At 37.6% G+C, this 16545-nt stretch overlaps 1 protein-coding gene across 1 annotated transcript; it reads left to right on the forward strand.

Annotated features, from left to right (window-relative positions):
• Positions 1-2127: 2127 nt before the first annotated feature.
• On the forward strand, positions 2128-14343 carry LOC147854096 (protein NRT1/ PTR FAMILY 8.2-like). The gene is made up of 4 exons (XM_087332245.1): positions 2128-2344; positions 2840-3057; positions 3554-4206; positions 13129-14343. Exons 1-4 carry the CDS (start codon positions 2251-2253, stop codon positions 13964-13966), a joined length of 1803 nt encoding a protein of 600 aa, XP_087188371.1. The 5' UTR covers positions 2128-2250; the 3' UTR covers positions 13967-14343.
• The last annotated feature ends 2202 nt before the right edge of the window (positions 14344-16545 follow it).

Below are 16545 nucleotides of genomic sequence, written 5' to 3' on the forward strand. Positions count from 1 at the left end.
GATCGAGACAGACTCGAACCTCGATCAGTGTCCCATACCACTGTCGTGGCGTCAAGTCGTACCTGGTGCTAGCGCGCTCGCTACAAGAGTTGACCCACCACGAAACAGAGTCTCAATGTAATTGAGATATGATGAAGTGAGGGTAGCTAGGCCTCATATTTATAGCGAGACCCAAGGCCCCCAGGCAAGTTCACACTTGGCCTAATGGGTTGTCTCAATCCCGAGGATTAAAAGTAATCCTGCCCTTCTTTACACTCTCGTTTAACCCTCACACTTATCCATGTGTATAGAATACTACGGTAAATTCTCACCACGGGATATTATATGGTCATGCCCGTAACAGTTAAGCTCTAATGGCAGACTTTGTTATTCTCTCCAAAAAAACTTCTCTCTCTATTACAATGTCACAGTTAGGCTTATATAGTCAAGCCCAAACCGGGTGACATATTAACACTAGAGATATAAATAGGTGGAGTAGGCATTTTATGCCACCAAAGACCACCCTAAACCTAAAGATCAATTCGTTACCATAGATATGGAGAGAGTAGATTTAGAATAAGTAGTCAAATATTATTCATGACTCAATAATAAGTTAGAAAGATACATTGTTGGCTATGATTCTTCATTTCCATGTTTTGCAAATCTTGTCACGAATGTTTGAATCAACGGTTGCCCAAGATTCATGACAGACACTACGCGTGCCAACAAGCTTATATGTGTCATCATTCCCCATCCTAACATTGTGACAATCAAAGTGGCATCCACCTTGCCAAGAATGCCGCTAATCATTCTCAACACATACAAAGGAGGTTTTATTTGGTTGCGAGAGAGGGTAGAAGATGGAGACTTTGCTTTGGTGAAGATCCACACTGATCACAATGGGTCAAATATGTTGACAAAGACCTTGCCTAAGGAGAAGCTTGTTGCTTGTCGCATGAGAGCAGGCTTGGTTGATTCTCCCATGGATACAAGAGTGAAGGGGGAGTTTGTTGTGTTTTCCCTCCTCATAGGTGAAGAAGTCCACATGATATTTGGGCTTGATTAGTTACTATTTTAGTAGGTTCAAAATCATGCCCCACTTAAAAGGAAGTCTTATTTAGAAAGACCCTCACATTTAAGAGGGAGAAAAGTGGCTTTCTAGCGTGGAAGAGAGTGGGCTTGCAAAAGTGAGAACAAAAGGGGAAGAAAAGAAGCGGTAGAGAAATCTCGTAGGCGTTATGACACCTGAATTTGATCTACTCCGATTGGGCTAAAATTCTGGTGGGTTGTTCCATTGAGCTTCTTGGAAGCTCACACCCAACCGTTTGATCATGGTTCCCTATCCCTAAGTCAGGTTCTACTCATTTGTGTCTCTTGCTCTTCTTCTTATTGCTCCATCTTGTTAGATGAAGATTGGTGCCAAGGTTGTTGCCCTCATGTTTGTCTCATGTTTGTGTATTCCTCTAGTGATATCTAGGGAGTTTGTACCCACTTGTAAATTGAGTTATAGTGGAAGTTTTGGTAACCTAAAGGGTTCCCTGGTTTTCTTTCCCCGATTCAGGGTTTCCACGTAAAACTTTTGTGTGTTAGGTTGTTGTTTTTTATTATTTCATGATGTATTGGTTGTTACGTCTTGTAGCTTGCCCATTAGATCGTGTCACTGTTTGTGGACGGTGATTGTTTGTTTTATTGATTCGGCACATTTCAGGGTTCATGGATTCCTGTTTCTGCAGATATTGATCCGATCCAAGCTTGATCAATTGCACACATTTTCTTGTCATTGACTTAGGGCACCAATTATTTGTTGCCATTTATTACAACATTATACAAACATTATACAATTTGAATCTCATCACAACATTGACTCAGATTCCAGCTAAGACTTTCAATCCAACAAAATCTCTTTTTGTTGATTAGATGTTCCAATTGGACTTCTGATATCTCTGTTTGTAATTAATAGTTGTGGTTATCTTTGTGGCTAAATTTATTAAATCCATAAAGTTTCTGGCTATTCTTTTAATCGGCTTCCTAATAATTACTAAGATTATTTACTGTTAAAACTTTCCGGCTTTCTTTTTGTGGGGGCCCAATCTTTCTGTCTGTTTCCTTTTTTCACTACAGTTCAAAAGTGTGCTTATATTTTATAAAGTGCCAGAAACAGGGGAACTAATCCATCAGTTTCATAAGTAGATTAGCCTCGCTAATCACGATTTAAGGGGACACCATTAGACGCTGAAGCAATATTAGTCGGTTAATTAAGCCGCGTGATCGATGGCCTCCATACAGATTAACAGCCATCAAATTGCACCTCCATCAATAGATCGTCACAAAAATGGTGGCTGGAGAGCGGCTTCCTTCATCCTGGGTAACTAATTAATTAATTAATTGGATCATCATCGTATTCCAAAATCAGACACAAATATGCTTAAGGCCTTACATTAATCCTGATCGCACACTGACTAACCGCGATATTTAAGTATGAAAACCATGATTTAAGGACGTGATTAGTGGATGGAGAGTCGGTTGAAAAATCTGCCTAATCACCATGATTTTATATCAAGAATCTCGAGATTACTCAAAAACATATATATATATATGTCATTCACGAAAGATGAACCGATTAAAACTATTCATCAAACCATCGGTAATTAGATATTTAAATTGCGGTGCGTGAGGGTTTATGGCTAATAACATATTGTAAATCAGCCATGGCTAATTTACTGAGCTTACAATAAAGGGACGAAGGATTAACTTGCCCTAAAAATGAAGAATCAATCAGTGCTCATAACTAAAGGATTATATGCAGATTTATGTTTTGAAGATTAAGAGAGTGATTTTTGTGTGTATATATATGTGGTAGCAATGGAGGCGACAGAGAGGCTAGCGTTCTATTCACTGGCTGCAAACCTGGCGACATATCTGGTCTCAGAGATGCAGGAGCCGCTACCGAAGGCCGTGAAGATTATCAGTAACTGGATCGGAGCCGCATACCTTCTTGGCATTCCTGGAGGCTTCATCGCAGATGCCTATCTCGGCCGCTTCTACACCATAGCCCTGCACTCCGTCTTCTACATCCTGGTAAGAAAAAACCAAACGATTATTCACAGAATCCATGGATTTGGTGATTCAGGGATCATGATTTCTTTTATAGAAAAACAGAAAATTTGTGGTTATGCCGCCCGCTGTATAAACCCTAATCCCTTCTACAGAATCCATGGATTTGATTCAGGGATCGTGATTTCTTATCAAAAAACAAAAGATTTGTAATTATTCCACATAAACCCTAATCCCTTCTACAGAATCCATGGATTTCATGATTCAGGGATCATGATTTCTTATATTAAAAAACAAAACATTTGTGATTACGCCGCCATATAAACTCTAATGCCTTCTACAGAATCCATGGATTTGATTCAGGGATCGTGATTTCTTATCAAAAAACAACAGATTTGTGATTATTCCCCATAAACCCTAATCCCTTCTACAGAATCCATGGATTTGATTCAGGGATCATGATTTCCTACAAAAAAATTGTGATTATGCCGTAAAAACAAAAAAAGTTGCGATCGTGCAGGGATTAGGCTTGATCGCATCGTCGGCAATGGTGCCGGGCCTGAAGCCGCATGCGTGCGAGGAGGCGGGGGGCTGCAAGCCGGCCGGCCGGCGGCAGGAGGCGGTTCTCTTGGGCGGGCTATACCTCGTGGCGATCGGCACGGGCGGGATAAAGCCGTGCGTGTCGGCATTCGGCGCAGATCAATTCGGGGAGGATACCAATCGCCACATGGGTGCCATTGTTGGGGAGGCGGCCGAGAAGACGAATGCGAATGGAAAAGAAGGTCATAATCCCAAGGAAGAATTAGATGGGGCCTCGATGATGATGATGAGCACGGGATCGGGATCATTCTTCAACTGGTTCTTCTTCTCCGTGAACATCGGTGCCGCATTGGCATTCACCGTGGTCGTGTACGTGCAAGACAACGTTGGGTGGGGCATCGGCATCTTGGTCGCCCTAGGCACAATGACCGCATCCCTAGCGCTCCTTGTGGGCGGTTTCCGGACGTACCGACGGAGACCCCCGATGGGGAGCCCGTTTACACGCTTCGCCCAGGTGATGGTGGCCGCCTCGCGGAACTGGCATCTCAAGCTCCCGTCGCGACCCGATCAACTCTTCGAGCCCGACAACACCCCCGATTCCCGCGATAAACTCCCCCACACCAATGCCCTCAGGTGCACACACTTGAATCCTTCCTTTGTTTTAAATCAATAGGCTCATATGCATCATATGTACATAGTGGTGTAATGTGTGGGAGAATTCCCAAGAAACTACCTAGGATTTGGTGTGTACACATTACTAGTTGTAGAGTTCAAAAACTAAGACTACTCATTGCGAATTGATTCCATATTACATGGCAAGTTAAACAAAGCATCTTAAACCAACAACAATATAATATGTGCTCAATGAACGCATCTATTTCATATGCGAAAGATTAGATTTGCCACTTACTTACCTTACCAAGTTCATAAAATGTTCAAACATACATTGACAAAGCAACGGTTTACCGGCTTGTGTGCCTCCGTGACAAAAACCTTGTATGTTTAGGTCGCCAAGTGGGGAATTTAGTTTTGCTTCATAATCTTCATGTGAGATCATGCACTGGTTTCACACTCAAGTCCTAAAAAAGAGCTTTCTAACATTCAAATCTATAGAGTTTCTAGAGTGCGGCAAACAATGGAGGTACAATAACATTGATATTCATGGGACACTTCTAACGAACAAGGAGGCATTACATGCAATGTAGGAAAATTGAGGTGCATTGTATATATTTGACTTGTGAATAGGTTCATGCCTTCAAAATTTTAACAAACAAGAGCCAAAAAGACTAGAAACTTATTGCAATGCAGTACATTATATACATAAACCCACTGGGTATATTTCAAAAGATTAGACTACATTAGTAGCCTTAAAACCTCACGAAGGTGAGAAAGCTATTCAATAAATTGAAGAGAAAACTCATATATTTGTGCACAAAGCACTTCTTGAATTAAGGTAATTAAGATGTCATTTTCACTAGTTTTCAACCTGCCTACAAACCCATGCTCCTAGCTAAACATGGAAACTTGATCTACATGTTGGAAGAAACATTGAAATCTCACTTTATTCACATAGTTGAAAAGTAATGCAGACAAGACTATAAGGTGCGAGGAAAGTGAAACTTTGTGATACAATCTGATACAGTAAAAAGGCAATGCAAGAAAGTGAACCCTATGATAGGATATCTAGGACTAAAGTGACACCTCAAATCAGTCAACTTTAGGTTAGTTTTTGAGTTATGTCTCCATTTTCTTATTTGAAACGATGAGGGCACTTCCCATATTGATAAGTTTGTAGGGCATTTTTCTTCATATTAAAGCATATGACAAAGAATTAATAATTGCTTTGCATTTCATAAACTAGGCACATGTCAATTGTGATTGATTCAACTATGTACTTTTTACTACAAAATAGATCAATTCAATTTTCAATTTCCCTCAAGATCCTTGTTGCTCATAGGAAATCCATGTTTTTAAAGAAGCATTAGTTGTAGAGAAAAACCAACATGGTGATTGATTAGAAATACGAGACAAAGTTTGTGTACGATTCTCGAAATCGTAACATATGACATTAAATTGTAGTTTAGAATTTACACCTCTTTTCATACCCACTCAAAGGAACTTTGAGAATTTATGCTAGTGGACGGGTTTTCTATCTTCGCACCCACTACATGCATTTTCTTGTCACCATTTCATGCAAATGATCTCATTCAACTATAAAGATGGTTCAGTGATCAAAAGCCACCTCTTTGACGCCAATTGTAGTTTGATTCATTTACTCGATGACCTTTGAAATAGGAAAATGCACACATGGTTCAATTTTTGAAGGTTGGGATTGCACATGTCTAGTTGCTTTGGTCATTGTTTAATCTAAGTTCTATGATCATCACACCAAAGGTTGGGTATGTGCACCAAATAATTTGTCTGTTGTGCCCCAACTCAAGACTTGGAAAAAGCCTAGAGTTATTACTAAAGGAATGAAGAGACCAATACATATGTGAATTATCTGAACATACAAATATATCTAATTAATATTTCATTATGATAATTGATGATAATTTAGCAAAATCATTGATCGTGAGATAATGATGCCCATAGAACCTCACATAGAGAATGAAAAAAGTCATCAAAAACGCAAAATATTGAGGTGCATGGATGTCATTGTCCCATCTTGGAATCAGATTCTATGTTTGCCCAAACTTGGTACTACACACTCATTACTAGAGAGACATTCAATTATGGCCAGGTGTGGGGCTCTATATCATCATTGGGAATTCAATCATTTGGTTGTGTGTTGTATTGGAACTTATGAACAAAGAATCTTAGCATCAGTAATTATAAGAGAGAATAAAGGGCATAGAAACAAGACGAAATTTTTGAGCTGTTGAGATTTATTAGTGTTGTATTTGTGTGAGAGGAGAGGATTTAAATCAACAATGATGGTCTCTTTTTAGTGACATGAACCCAACAAAAGCAAGATTATAAATGGAGAGAAAGACAAAGATTACATTGAAGAGAATGAGGGATATTGGTGAGCTTTTAGTGCGAAATAGTGAAAGTTTTTGCGAAATTCTAGTGAATGTTTGTGAGCGTTGAGTATTTAAAAGCTAAATGTGTGTGTGTAGTTTAGAGATTATGTAGAGCTATTCGAGGTATATCTAGATTTCATATAATTTTGGATGTCTCTCCATTTCATATAAGAGTGGGTTGGAGTAATGGAGATGAAAGTACATAACACCGATTTTACTCTCAAACTGTATTCATTTTATATGTAGTGACATGAGTGTCTTGAGAGTAAAGACTAACTTAGTCATTCTCTTCAAGTCACATTTTGGTGGTTAATGTTCTCATAATTGCCGCCCAAAAAATGAATACAAGAAAAAATTAAGAGTAATCTACGCCTAGAATTGAAAGACAGCAAAAGAAATGTCATGAAAAAGGAGAATGAACAAGTTCGTAAATTATTGATATCATTACATGGATATCCAAACAAGAAAAGGGAATCAAAACGTGCATATTTTATGCCAACAAACATAGTTGCATCTTGCATCACAGTGGCACTCACTCAAAAATCAAGTTGTGGAAATATTGTTTGCTAATAACAGCATTAATATGGTGAAGTTTATAGCCAAAGAGAAGTAAAATCACAACAGAAAAACATAACCCAATTAAGAATAAGATAGATATTTGACATAGAGAAACGGAATACTAGAAAAATATCGATGTGCATTGTTTGTTCTCTAGATGATTGCTAGTTTCATTATCTTCTTAGCATTTCATGTGTATGAGACCTAAACGGTTGGTTCTAATTATCCTAGTCTTGATGGGAGTCGCAACAATAAGGGATTTGGACCACACAAAGATCACTTGGAAACCCACTTAGAACTAGTCCATGCCTTAAACTCTGTATATATTAAGTCTTGTCAAATTTTGTAAATGCATCTTGTCGAAATTTAGGATGCATATATCACAATTTGAGTGCTATTATAAGAATACTAAGCTTCATTGATCTTGATTGAAACATTTGTATAATATTCATACCTTTCTTTATATTGACAATTTGTGCAAAGAAAAAACAAGTCCACATGGCTTGCTCATAATCTTTCAAAGAATCCCATCCCACTGAGACTTAGTGGCCTCTTTTCAAAGTTCATAATTTCAAGCTCCAATCACTGGAACCTTTTTAATTATTGTAAATAAGGAACCTTAGCCAAACCTAACAAAAAGATGCCAAGGAAAAGATGATAGTACTAATTAACAAGGAGTACTTGTATTCCTGGATTATATATGTCCACTAAGTGTGCCTCAAATGATTGGCTTCCAACATGAACCTATCATGACAAAAGTCATATTCAACTTGTGAAAACTTTGAAATAAGTGGAAATATATGAGGAATTTTTTACCGAAAATGTGGTCAACATGATGATATTCATAGATCCAATTTAACTGAAATACCAAAGGCATCAGTATTTTCTTTGACAAAGTTAATGGTCTATTTTGTAATTATTCAATTCAAAAAGAAAAAGACAACCACCATCACTATCATAGTGTGGTGTCCCTTTGGTGCAAGCGCATGCCTTCATGCTATGGTGTACATTTGTTCCTTTGTGCCACCCTTTTAGCACGCATGTAGTTAAGCCAACCCAATGGGTACCTTTGTATCAACTAAAAATTGAGCAAGAAGTAACTATAAATTAAGCAAGAAGTAAGAAGTAAGGCAAGCTAGTTTGGGTTCTCTTTATGTATGTGCATTTCACAATAGATTTTTATAAATAATTGAGAAAACTTAATTAAATAATTAAATAAAAAACTCCGCCGTAATGAAATTGGAATGAAATGAACTTGCAACATTATTCCGTTTGTTCATCAAAGACATAACATGGAACATATATGGACGCTATTATTAAACATATCCAGACATTCCTTCAAAGTTGTAGTGGAAATAATTAAAAACCCCTTGTATCCTTCTAGTATTCAATGGACTTTGTAGAGCATCGGAAAGTTACCAACTTGAGCATTGGGTTAGTTATTGGCATACTTCTTGATGCTATTGACATATTGACATGTTGGCTTAGGGATAATAATCTCTACGTTTCATGATAGTTGAAGTCCTATAAGTGATAAACTTTTTATCGTTGTGATGTATCGTTAAATCATCACAAGTCACTCACACGTGATCTATGATACTTGTGTGCATGGAAAAGGAAACCTCCTTTTGATTGACCTATAAACTAAATATACATGCTTGTAATGGTTTTCCAACAATTATCACAAACAATAAGGTCATTAAAGACACGTGCATTGCTCCTGTCATAAACTAGGTATAAATTGATCCATTCATTTTCAACTAAAATAAAAGTCATCAACTCACCTAACATTCACCTTTCAAGAAGCAGTCATCATAGATCACAAAATATTATTAGAGAATGCATGATTATATTAAGCAAGGTTGGGATTTAGTTGAAAATACAATGGATGTATGAGCTTCATGAATTCATAAAGTGGTGTCTCTTTTTATTAGCATTGTGAAAAAGCTTTTGTGTTCAAATATCATCTGAAGAAAGCAATGCCAAATGCCGTCTTCTAAGTTTAATCATTTGCACAAAAAAGATTCTATAATAATTTAGTAAGAGGCATTCATACTTCTTTGAAGTAAGCTACCTCCAAATTGTTTTACATATATAAACACAATCACGAAGTATAAGATCATCCAAATTAAGTCTATTGTTAGTCATGGTCATACAAGGGTATTGTTTGGGTGGTCGACTATGTTGGGTTGCTTAATATGTTGAATGTGAGGGCCAAAAGGTCAAATAGCTAGTCATGTATGGGAAGCTTGCCATTATGGCCAAAGAATGGGGTAATGGTTTGTCCCGTTGTCTAAGCGTCTAAGCCTCTTAGGTAGTTGTCAACATATTTGTGTCGCAAAAATGTGTGTATATATGTGACGAAACTATGGGATTTCTGAACTAAGAGAGATATATGGTCTATTTGCCATCTTCCTCCTATCTCTATTATTATGCCTAACTCACCATCACTCCTAGATCACTCTTCTCGCCTCTCACCGCTAACTCTCATCTCACCTCTAAGTCTCTTCATCGTTAGCTCTCTTCTTATTAGTACATCTCATCTCACAAATAGCTCATAATTAATCCTTGACATAATTTCATTAATCAAGTTTATAATTATAATTAATGTTAAGTATTCGTCTCACATCCAATGCTATAGTTGGGAGATATACTAAAGACTCCAAGTAGAGAGAGAAACTAGCATTATAATGGGTATATGGCCAATATCTATAAACCTTTATAGCCACCCAAGTGTGAAAGGGTATAGATATATATTATTAAATAAGAAAAAACTATAAAGATGAAAGTATACCAGTTTTATAAGGGTTAAAGCTAAATGATAAGCCTCTCCCTCACATTAATCACATGTTATAAGCCTAATCATGGTAATTATCTTAAGCATAAATTAATGGAAATTTCTTGACCTATAAATCTTCTTTAGAGTGCTCGAGTTGTGGTAAAGTCTCACATGAGTTATGTATATAATTAACCTTGTATAAGTTATTAAGTTGTAGAGTATGATCAAAATTTTATTTGGTAGTTAGCCACACTAGTAGCTCGAGCACGATTGACACTAACTATTACTTGTTTCACCATCAAAAGAGTAGATTGTGAATAGATCCTTACGCAATGACCTCAAGTTCCGATGGCAAATATATTATAAATTGGTCTCCATGGTGGATCTTTCCTAGATTGCAAAATAATAGGACAATGATAAGGTTGATGCTCCACAAACATATACTAACCTTCACCTTATCAAAGACACCCGCAAACTCCTCAGACTTAGTTAATAGTGACGCCTCTGGCTTTTATAAGCTAGGAGGCAACATAATTTCTTAAAACAACAAGATACAAACATTTCCTCTTTCCAACCTGTTGATGAGATCCCAAATGTGAAATTTTCAAAGTGCATAGATCTTGAGTGTTATTGCTTTGAGAGGCTTTAACTTTGTGAATTTCATGTGATTCTTTGATAACTCGCTTTCTCTAACCGATATTTGGATCATATAACGCAATATTCACATTCTTCTGCTCAAACATTCATTTTCATATGTTTGCAAACGAATGGGTATGTTATGAAAACGTACTTCTGTTTTTTTTTTAAGTTTTTAATTTTTTTTCTCACATTTTTTTTCCCCAAAAAAAAACTACTTCCATTAGTTAAGGCAATGTACATAGGATAATATACAACTCATATCTTATAGGCCAACTTCCATGTCGAAAAGAAAACATGTGTAAAGGAAACAACAAAAAAACTCCAAAACACCACATCATTCAATGAGCATAGCATTAGTTGACCGCATACCCTCCAAGTGAGCCTCATACAAGCCGAATTCAGCATAGACATCCTCTACTCTCTTCTCATGGCTGCACCCATCTATATGTTAGGTACACTCGGAGGGAACCATCCCCTGTGGTGGATAATTCCACTTCGCTTTGCCATCCACCATCTGCAACATCGGAGAACCGCTCCATTTCAGAGGAACCGAGCTCTAGTTTCTTCACTTTTTTACCTTATAGTAAATAATGAATACGAAAGTATGGTATTTACCATACTTCAAGGGTGTTTACCTTACTCGAAAGCGAACGCACGTATGGTAGAAATAGTTAATGTGGCTACATGGATTTCTAGATATAATTGGAGAACTAAGATCAATTTTATCACTAGCACGTACTTGGCTAACTCATCTTCAAGTCGGTTTGGACATTTTAACATCGTGTTCCAAGCCACCACAATAGAGACATAAATTATTTGATCATCATCGTTGCTTTTTTACTTTAGACACCCTCAAGGACCTGTTCTTTTGAATTCCAGTGAGGGGATAGTTGCTTGCATGGGTATAAATGGTATTGTTACCATTGGTGCATATGTTTGCTTCAATCATGGATGATTAGATATTTGTTCACATTCATAATGTCACTCATTGTTCGGCTCTATTATTCACCTCAATAAATGATCTAGGGTCTTGATGAAATGTAAGCAAATAGATCCTTGATGTCATTTTGAAGAACTACCAAAATTGATCCATCGCGACCTCCTCATCCTACGAGATATCACATGCAAGAAGGTGGAAATCTTTGGTTTTCTAGACATTAGAGGTGTTTCTATGTCATTATAGATATAACAATGTTCCGCCGATGAACTTTGGGAGGTGCTTTTGAAACCTATCATTAAAGAGATAACAATGGTCCTCTAAATTGATGAAGTCATTAGGGTAACTCAACGAATTGTTGTTGCTTCTTAACCTTCTTAGTCATTTGTACGCCCCGTAGGAAATTTTTATTCTCTTGCTCTAGTGCTACAATTTTGGTAGTAAGACAATTCTTAGTACTCATTTGTACACCCCTTAGAAATTTTCTATTCTCTTTCTCTAGTTGCTACAAAATTGGTAATAAGAAATTCTCCACTTGGTCATCATGGATGAGTGTCACTTGGCTACCACACATACCTGCCCAAAAGAGACAAGGATGTGTATCATGACTCTATTACATTCTAATAGCTAATCATGGGCATTGACCATTTCTGTGCACCTCTTTCCCTTTATCTCTCTCTAAATGGGCATACTATATTCAGCCATACATGCAAGACCATCCCCCTTGTCCACGTTTGTGTTGAGATATTAAGCTCAACCATACACGATACACCTTATGTCTAGCACAAATTCCTTGGGCACATGTTTACAAAATCCACCCTTGTAATATGTAAATGTATGGGGGATATCTTGTATTGGTGGGATATTTTAAGGCTTCGGTTTCACTCTCATTCCATATGAACTAACATAGAATGCTATATGTATAGTAAATTCTTCTCTTGCATTTTAACTAGAACAAGTGGCCTGGGTGACCATAACTATAAGTCTCATGCTCAACACCATCTTCCATCAACAATCACTAAGCATATGAAATGTATATCATTGATAATAAAAAAATGTAAAAGGTGTTCAAACACAAGAATATGAAAGATCTATGGCTAACAATAAAATGGATATAAATTTTGTTCAATATATCATTAACAATCACATTAGGATATAGGATGTGTATGATTAACCATTAAAAGAATGAAAATTTTGCATTTTGAATTCATTCAAGTTCTTTTATACAAATGATACATAACTAACCATGAGAGCGTCAATACATTGCTAATTGACACTTATTAACTTAGTTGGCTTGTCAAAACCGAGTTCCCAAATGTGTTTTCTCTAGATGAACTACACCGGGGACAATCATTCTCAAGTAGTTCATATCATGATTCACACCTATGAGGGAGGTGTCAACTCTAGGTATTAAGGACATGTTGAATTTGGGGTTTATTTAATTCACGAAATTTGAAGGTTCCAACAACCAATCCTCAAATTTGACTAGACCTAATGGATCTTCAACGTTTGAAAAATCCATATCAAGTTAACATTCCTTATGCAATTATAGTGAAAAATAATCATCCTTGTATTTGGTTGTGTATGTGCTTCATTGTTTTTATTTATGATTCTAGATGGCTTGACAAGGCAACTATAATATCATTGTCGACATCTCCACCATCATCATGGAAAGTTTGCACAGTGACACAAGTAGAGGAACTCAAACTTTTCCTACGACTTCTACCTATCATGGCTACAACGCTCTTCCTATGGACGGGATATACACAACTTGTAACCTTTTTCGTAAAGCAAGGGAGTACAATGGACCGTCGAATGGGCGCCCACTTCGAGATTCCACCGGCATCGCTACCCATATTCTCGGTTATAAATGCATTGCTTGTGCTTCCCTTCTATGACAAGGTATTAGTTCCGGCCATGGAGAGAGGGAGTGGTGGGCGGCGAAAGGGAGGATTCACACCCTTACAAAGGATGGGGTTCGGGCTTGCGGTGTCTATATGTGCTATGGTGGCAGCGGCATTAGTTGAGCAACGTCGTATGAAGATGGTGGTGAAAGCGGGACTTCTTGACAACCCAACTGCGATTGTGCCAATGTCGATATTTTGGCTCGTCCCTCAATATTTCTTAGTGGGACTAGCTGAGATTTTCACATATGTGGGTCAACTACATTTCTTCTATGCCGAGGTGTCCGAAGGGATGAGAAGTTTGAGCACAAGCTTGTTCATAGCCGAGCTCGGGCTTGGTAGTTGGATTAGCTCACTCCTTGTCACTATAGTCCAAAAAACAACGGGTGGTGATGATGATGGTTGGATCCTCAATAATATCAACCAAAGCAAAATTGATCGCTTCTATTGGCTCCTTGCCGCACTTAGCGTCGTCAATTTTGGCCTCTTCCTACTTGCAGCATCTCACCATCGTTATAAGCAACATCATTGTGTCTCCATCTCCACTTAAACAACAAAACATTGTGAGAGGCGTTGCCTCTTCCTCCATCGCTTTGAAAAACCAAGTGGAAAAGGCATTGCCCATGGAGAAGCATAAAATAGTGGTAAATGTCACCAATGGATATCCGTTTAGAAATCAATGAGTGAGAGAATATTGACAAGCACTATTAATCTCATGTGACCCTATAAGGAAATGTTGATTTAGAATTAAATGGTAAACATAAGAATAGGTTAGTTTTTCTCCTAGGGTAATATGTATGATGAATAAAGAAAGAGTTATCTTCTACAACAAAGCATTATAATAAGTCTATTATAAGAAGTAGCATGAGTATTTTTCTTGTATAAAATCGAAGTTGTGGGTTCACGTTGCAATTAAAGTGTTTCTACTTTGGCTTCGAGAAAACAATCAATCAACACTCATTTTTATAATTATCTCGTCCCTTGTCAAAATTTGGCAAAGAAATATCAATAGTTGGTGTTGAAATAATTATACTAAAAATTGCTTCACAATTGGTCTCGTGAAAAAAAAAACCTACCTATACTTTTTCTCCAAACATGTTGGCAAAAACACTTCAACTTTGAGATTATTACCTCAAGACATAATGCAGCCACTCCAACGACGTGGTCACTGCCCATTTGCGCTTTTGGCAGAAATGGTGGAACACACCTATGGTGATGCAAGGCGGGAGTGGCCCGAGGTGGAACTACCAACCCCCACGTTGGTTGTTTCCTACTCACCTGCCGCCCTCTCTTCGTTGTAGGCCCCAAGATCTGACTCGTACTAGGCAACATTGAAGGGCATCGCCTTGGATATAGGTAGCTTCTTACATTAAGTTAGGCCGCAAGGCATTGTAAGTAGGCTCATCTTCTTTTACTTGATCGGAGGAAGACTCCCCGATGTGTGTATAAGTCTCCTTGTAGACTCTCTATGTAATAATCCTTCATAACTAATGGGAAAGTAGCTTCATTTTGAAAAAAAAATAAAAAAAATCAAAGACCAATATAGATCCAAAGCTGGTAACACAAAATTCTAATAATCATGAATAGCGTATGACATTTGTAGATCCCAATATTGACCTCTACAAAAATGATGGTGAAGCCCTCAAGGTCTTGTGGTAAACGGTCAATGACCGAAGAGATCTTTCAGGATTGATGAGCAAAGAATGATAATTGTGGACAACTAGTAACTTGCTTAAAGAAAAGTATTATGCTCTTTCACAATGGGAACAACCCATCATATGTATGCCACCTCTCTCTCTCTCTCTCTCTCTCTCTCTCTCTCTCTCTCTCTCTCTCTCTCTCTCTCTTTTGGTGAAAACACACAATTATATTAATAAATGTGTGTAAAAAACACTACTTACAATGGGTGTGACCATGAAGTATGGTCACCCACTTACTACACTACACTACATGGGTAGTGGAACATGTTGAATTGCCAATAGGCAAGACGAACACTCCACTTAGGAAAGGATTTCCACTTGCTCCAATAAAGAAAATTGTCACATTAGTACTCCCTTCAACTTTCGTAGATATGCTTTCACTCTATGTCTACCATCGAGTACAAAAGCGTTGCGCATATTCCAATTATGACACAATCCCCAATATCTCAAAAATAGAAAAACAATCTCCATCTCTGACTTTGGGTCCACCTGTGTAAATTGTGCAAACACCCACTGTCTAGGTGTCAAATAACACCGTGATAAAACTTGCCAAATGTGAGAAATGTAACTCCAAATCTGAGAAGCAATCAGACATTGTATAAATTGATGAGTACTATCTTCCATTTGACTAGTGCAAAAAAAGCAATTACCCATTGCTAGTCCACGACGCTTTAGAGCTAATCCCAAATGCAATCCTCCAATCAAAACTCTCCAAATGAAGACCTTTGCTACAAGTGGCAATTTAGAATGCCAACTACATTGTAAAATTTGCCACCACCCATGATTAGATTTGTGTAATCTCCATTCTTCTTCAGCCTTAGATAATAACCATCCAAGAGACTCAACAAAGCAATGATACAAAAGATTAGTAGTCACTTGTAACAATGATGTTTGTCCCTTTAAACACCAATCAATCCACGGTTGTTCTCCTATTTGTAGAGGGGACCTTGCATCAATGGAATATTTTGTAGTTGTTGCCAAATAAACCCATAATAAGGCGGAATGCGTAATAATAGTCGCGCTTCAACAAACTCCAAAATTCTTTGAGATGGAACCTCAACTATATCTCCCACCTCTTTGACCCCCAAACGAAACAAACAATTAAATTGAGAGCGCAATCTCTCCTTTCCTGGCCAACATAATAACCGAGAAGACACAAGTAACTCTTTTTGCAAAGAATTACAATGCTCTCTACTAGATGATGGTTTCCATACACATAACAAGAGTGCTTCTTGCCATGAGGTAACCAAGTGCTGAACACATATAGAGCCTGGAATCCTAAGTGAAATACATCCATTTAGTAATTTCCACCATGAAGCCTTAATTGTTGTCCTCCCATGTGTTAAACCCTTGTTCTCAATGAAATATTGAACAATAGATATCCATGGTTATGAGTTTGAACACATATGTCTTGTAATAATGAAAATCT

This window comes from Azolla caroliniana, unplaced genomic scaffold (genome assembly GCF_043228905.1).
Source record: "Azolla caroliniana isolate FFs.n. ecotype wild unplaced genomic scaffold, voAzoCaro1.0.p SCAF_16, whole genome shotgun sequence".
NCBI lineage: Eukaryota > Viridiplantae > Streptophyta > Polypodiopsida > Salviniales > Salviniaceae > Azolla > Azolla caroliniana.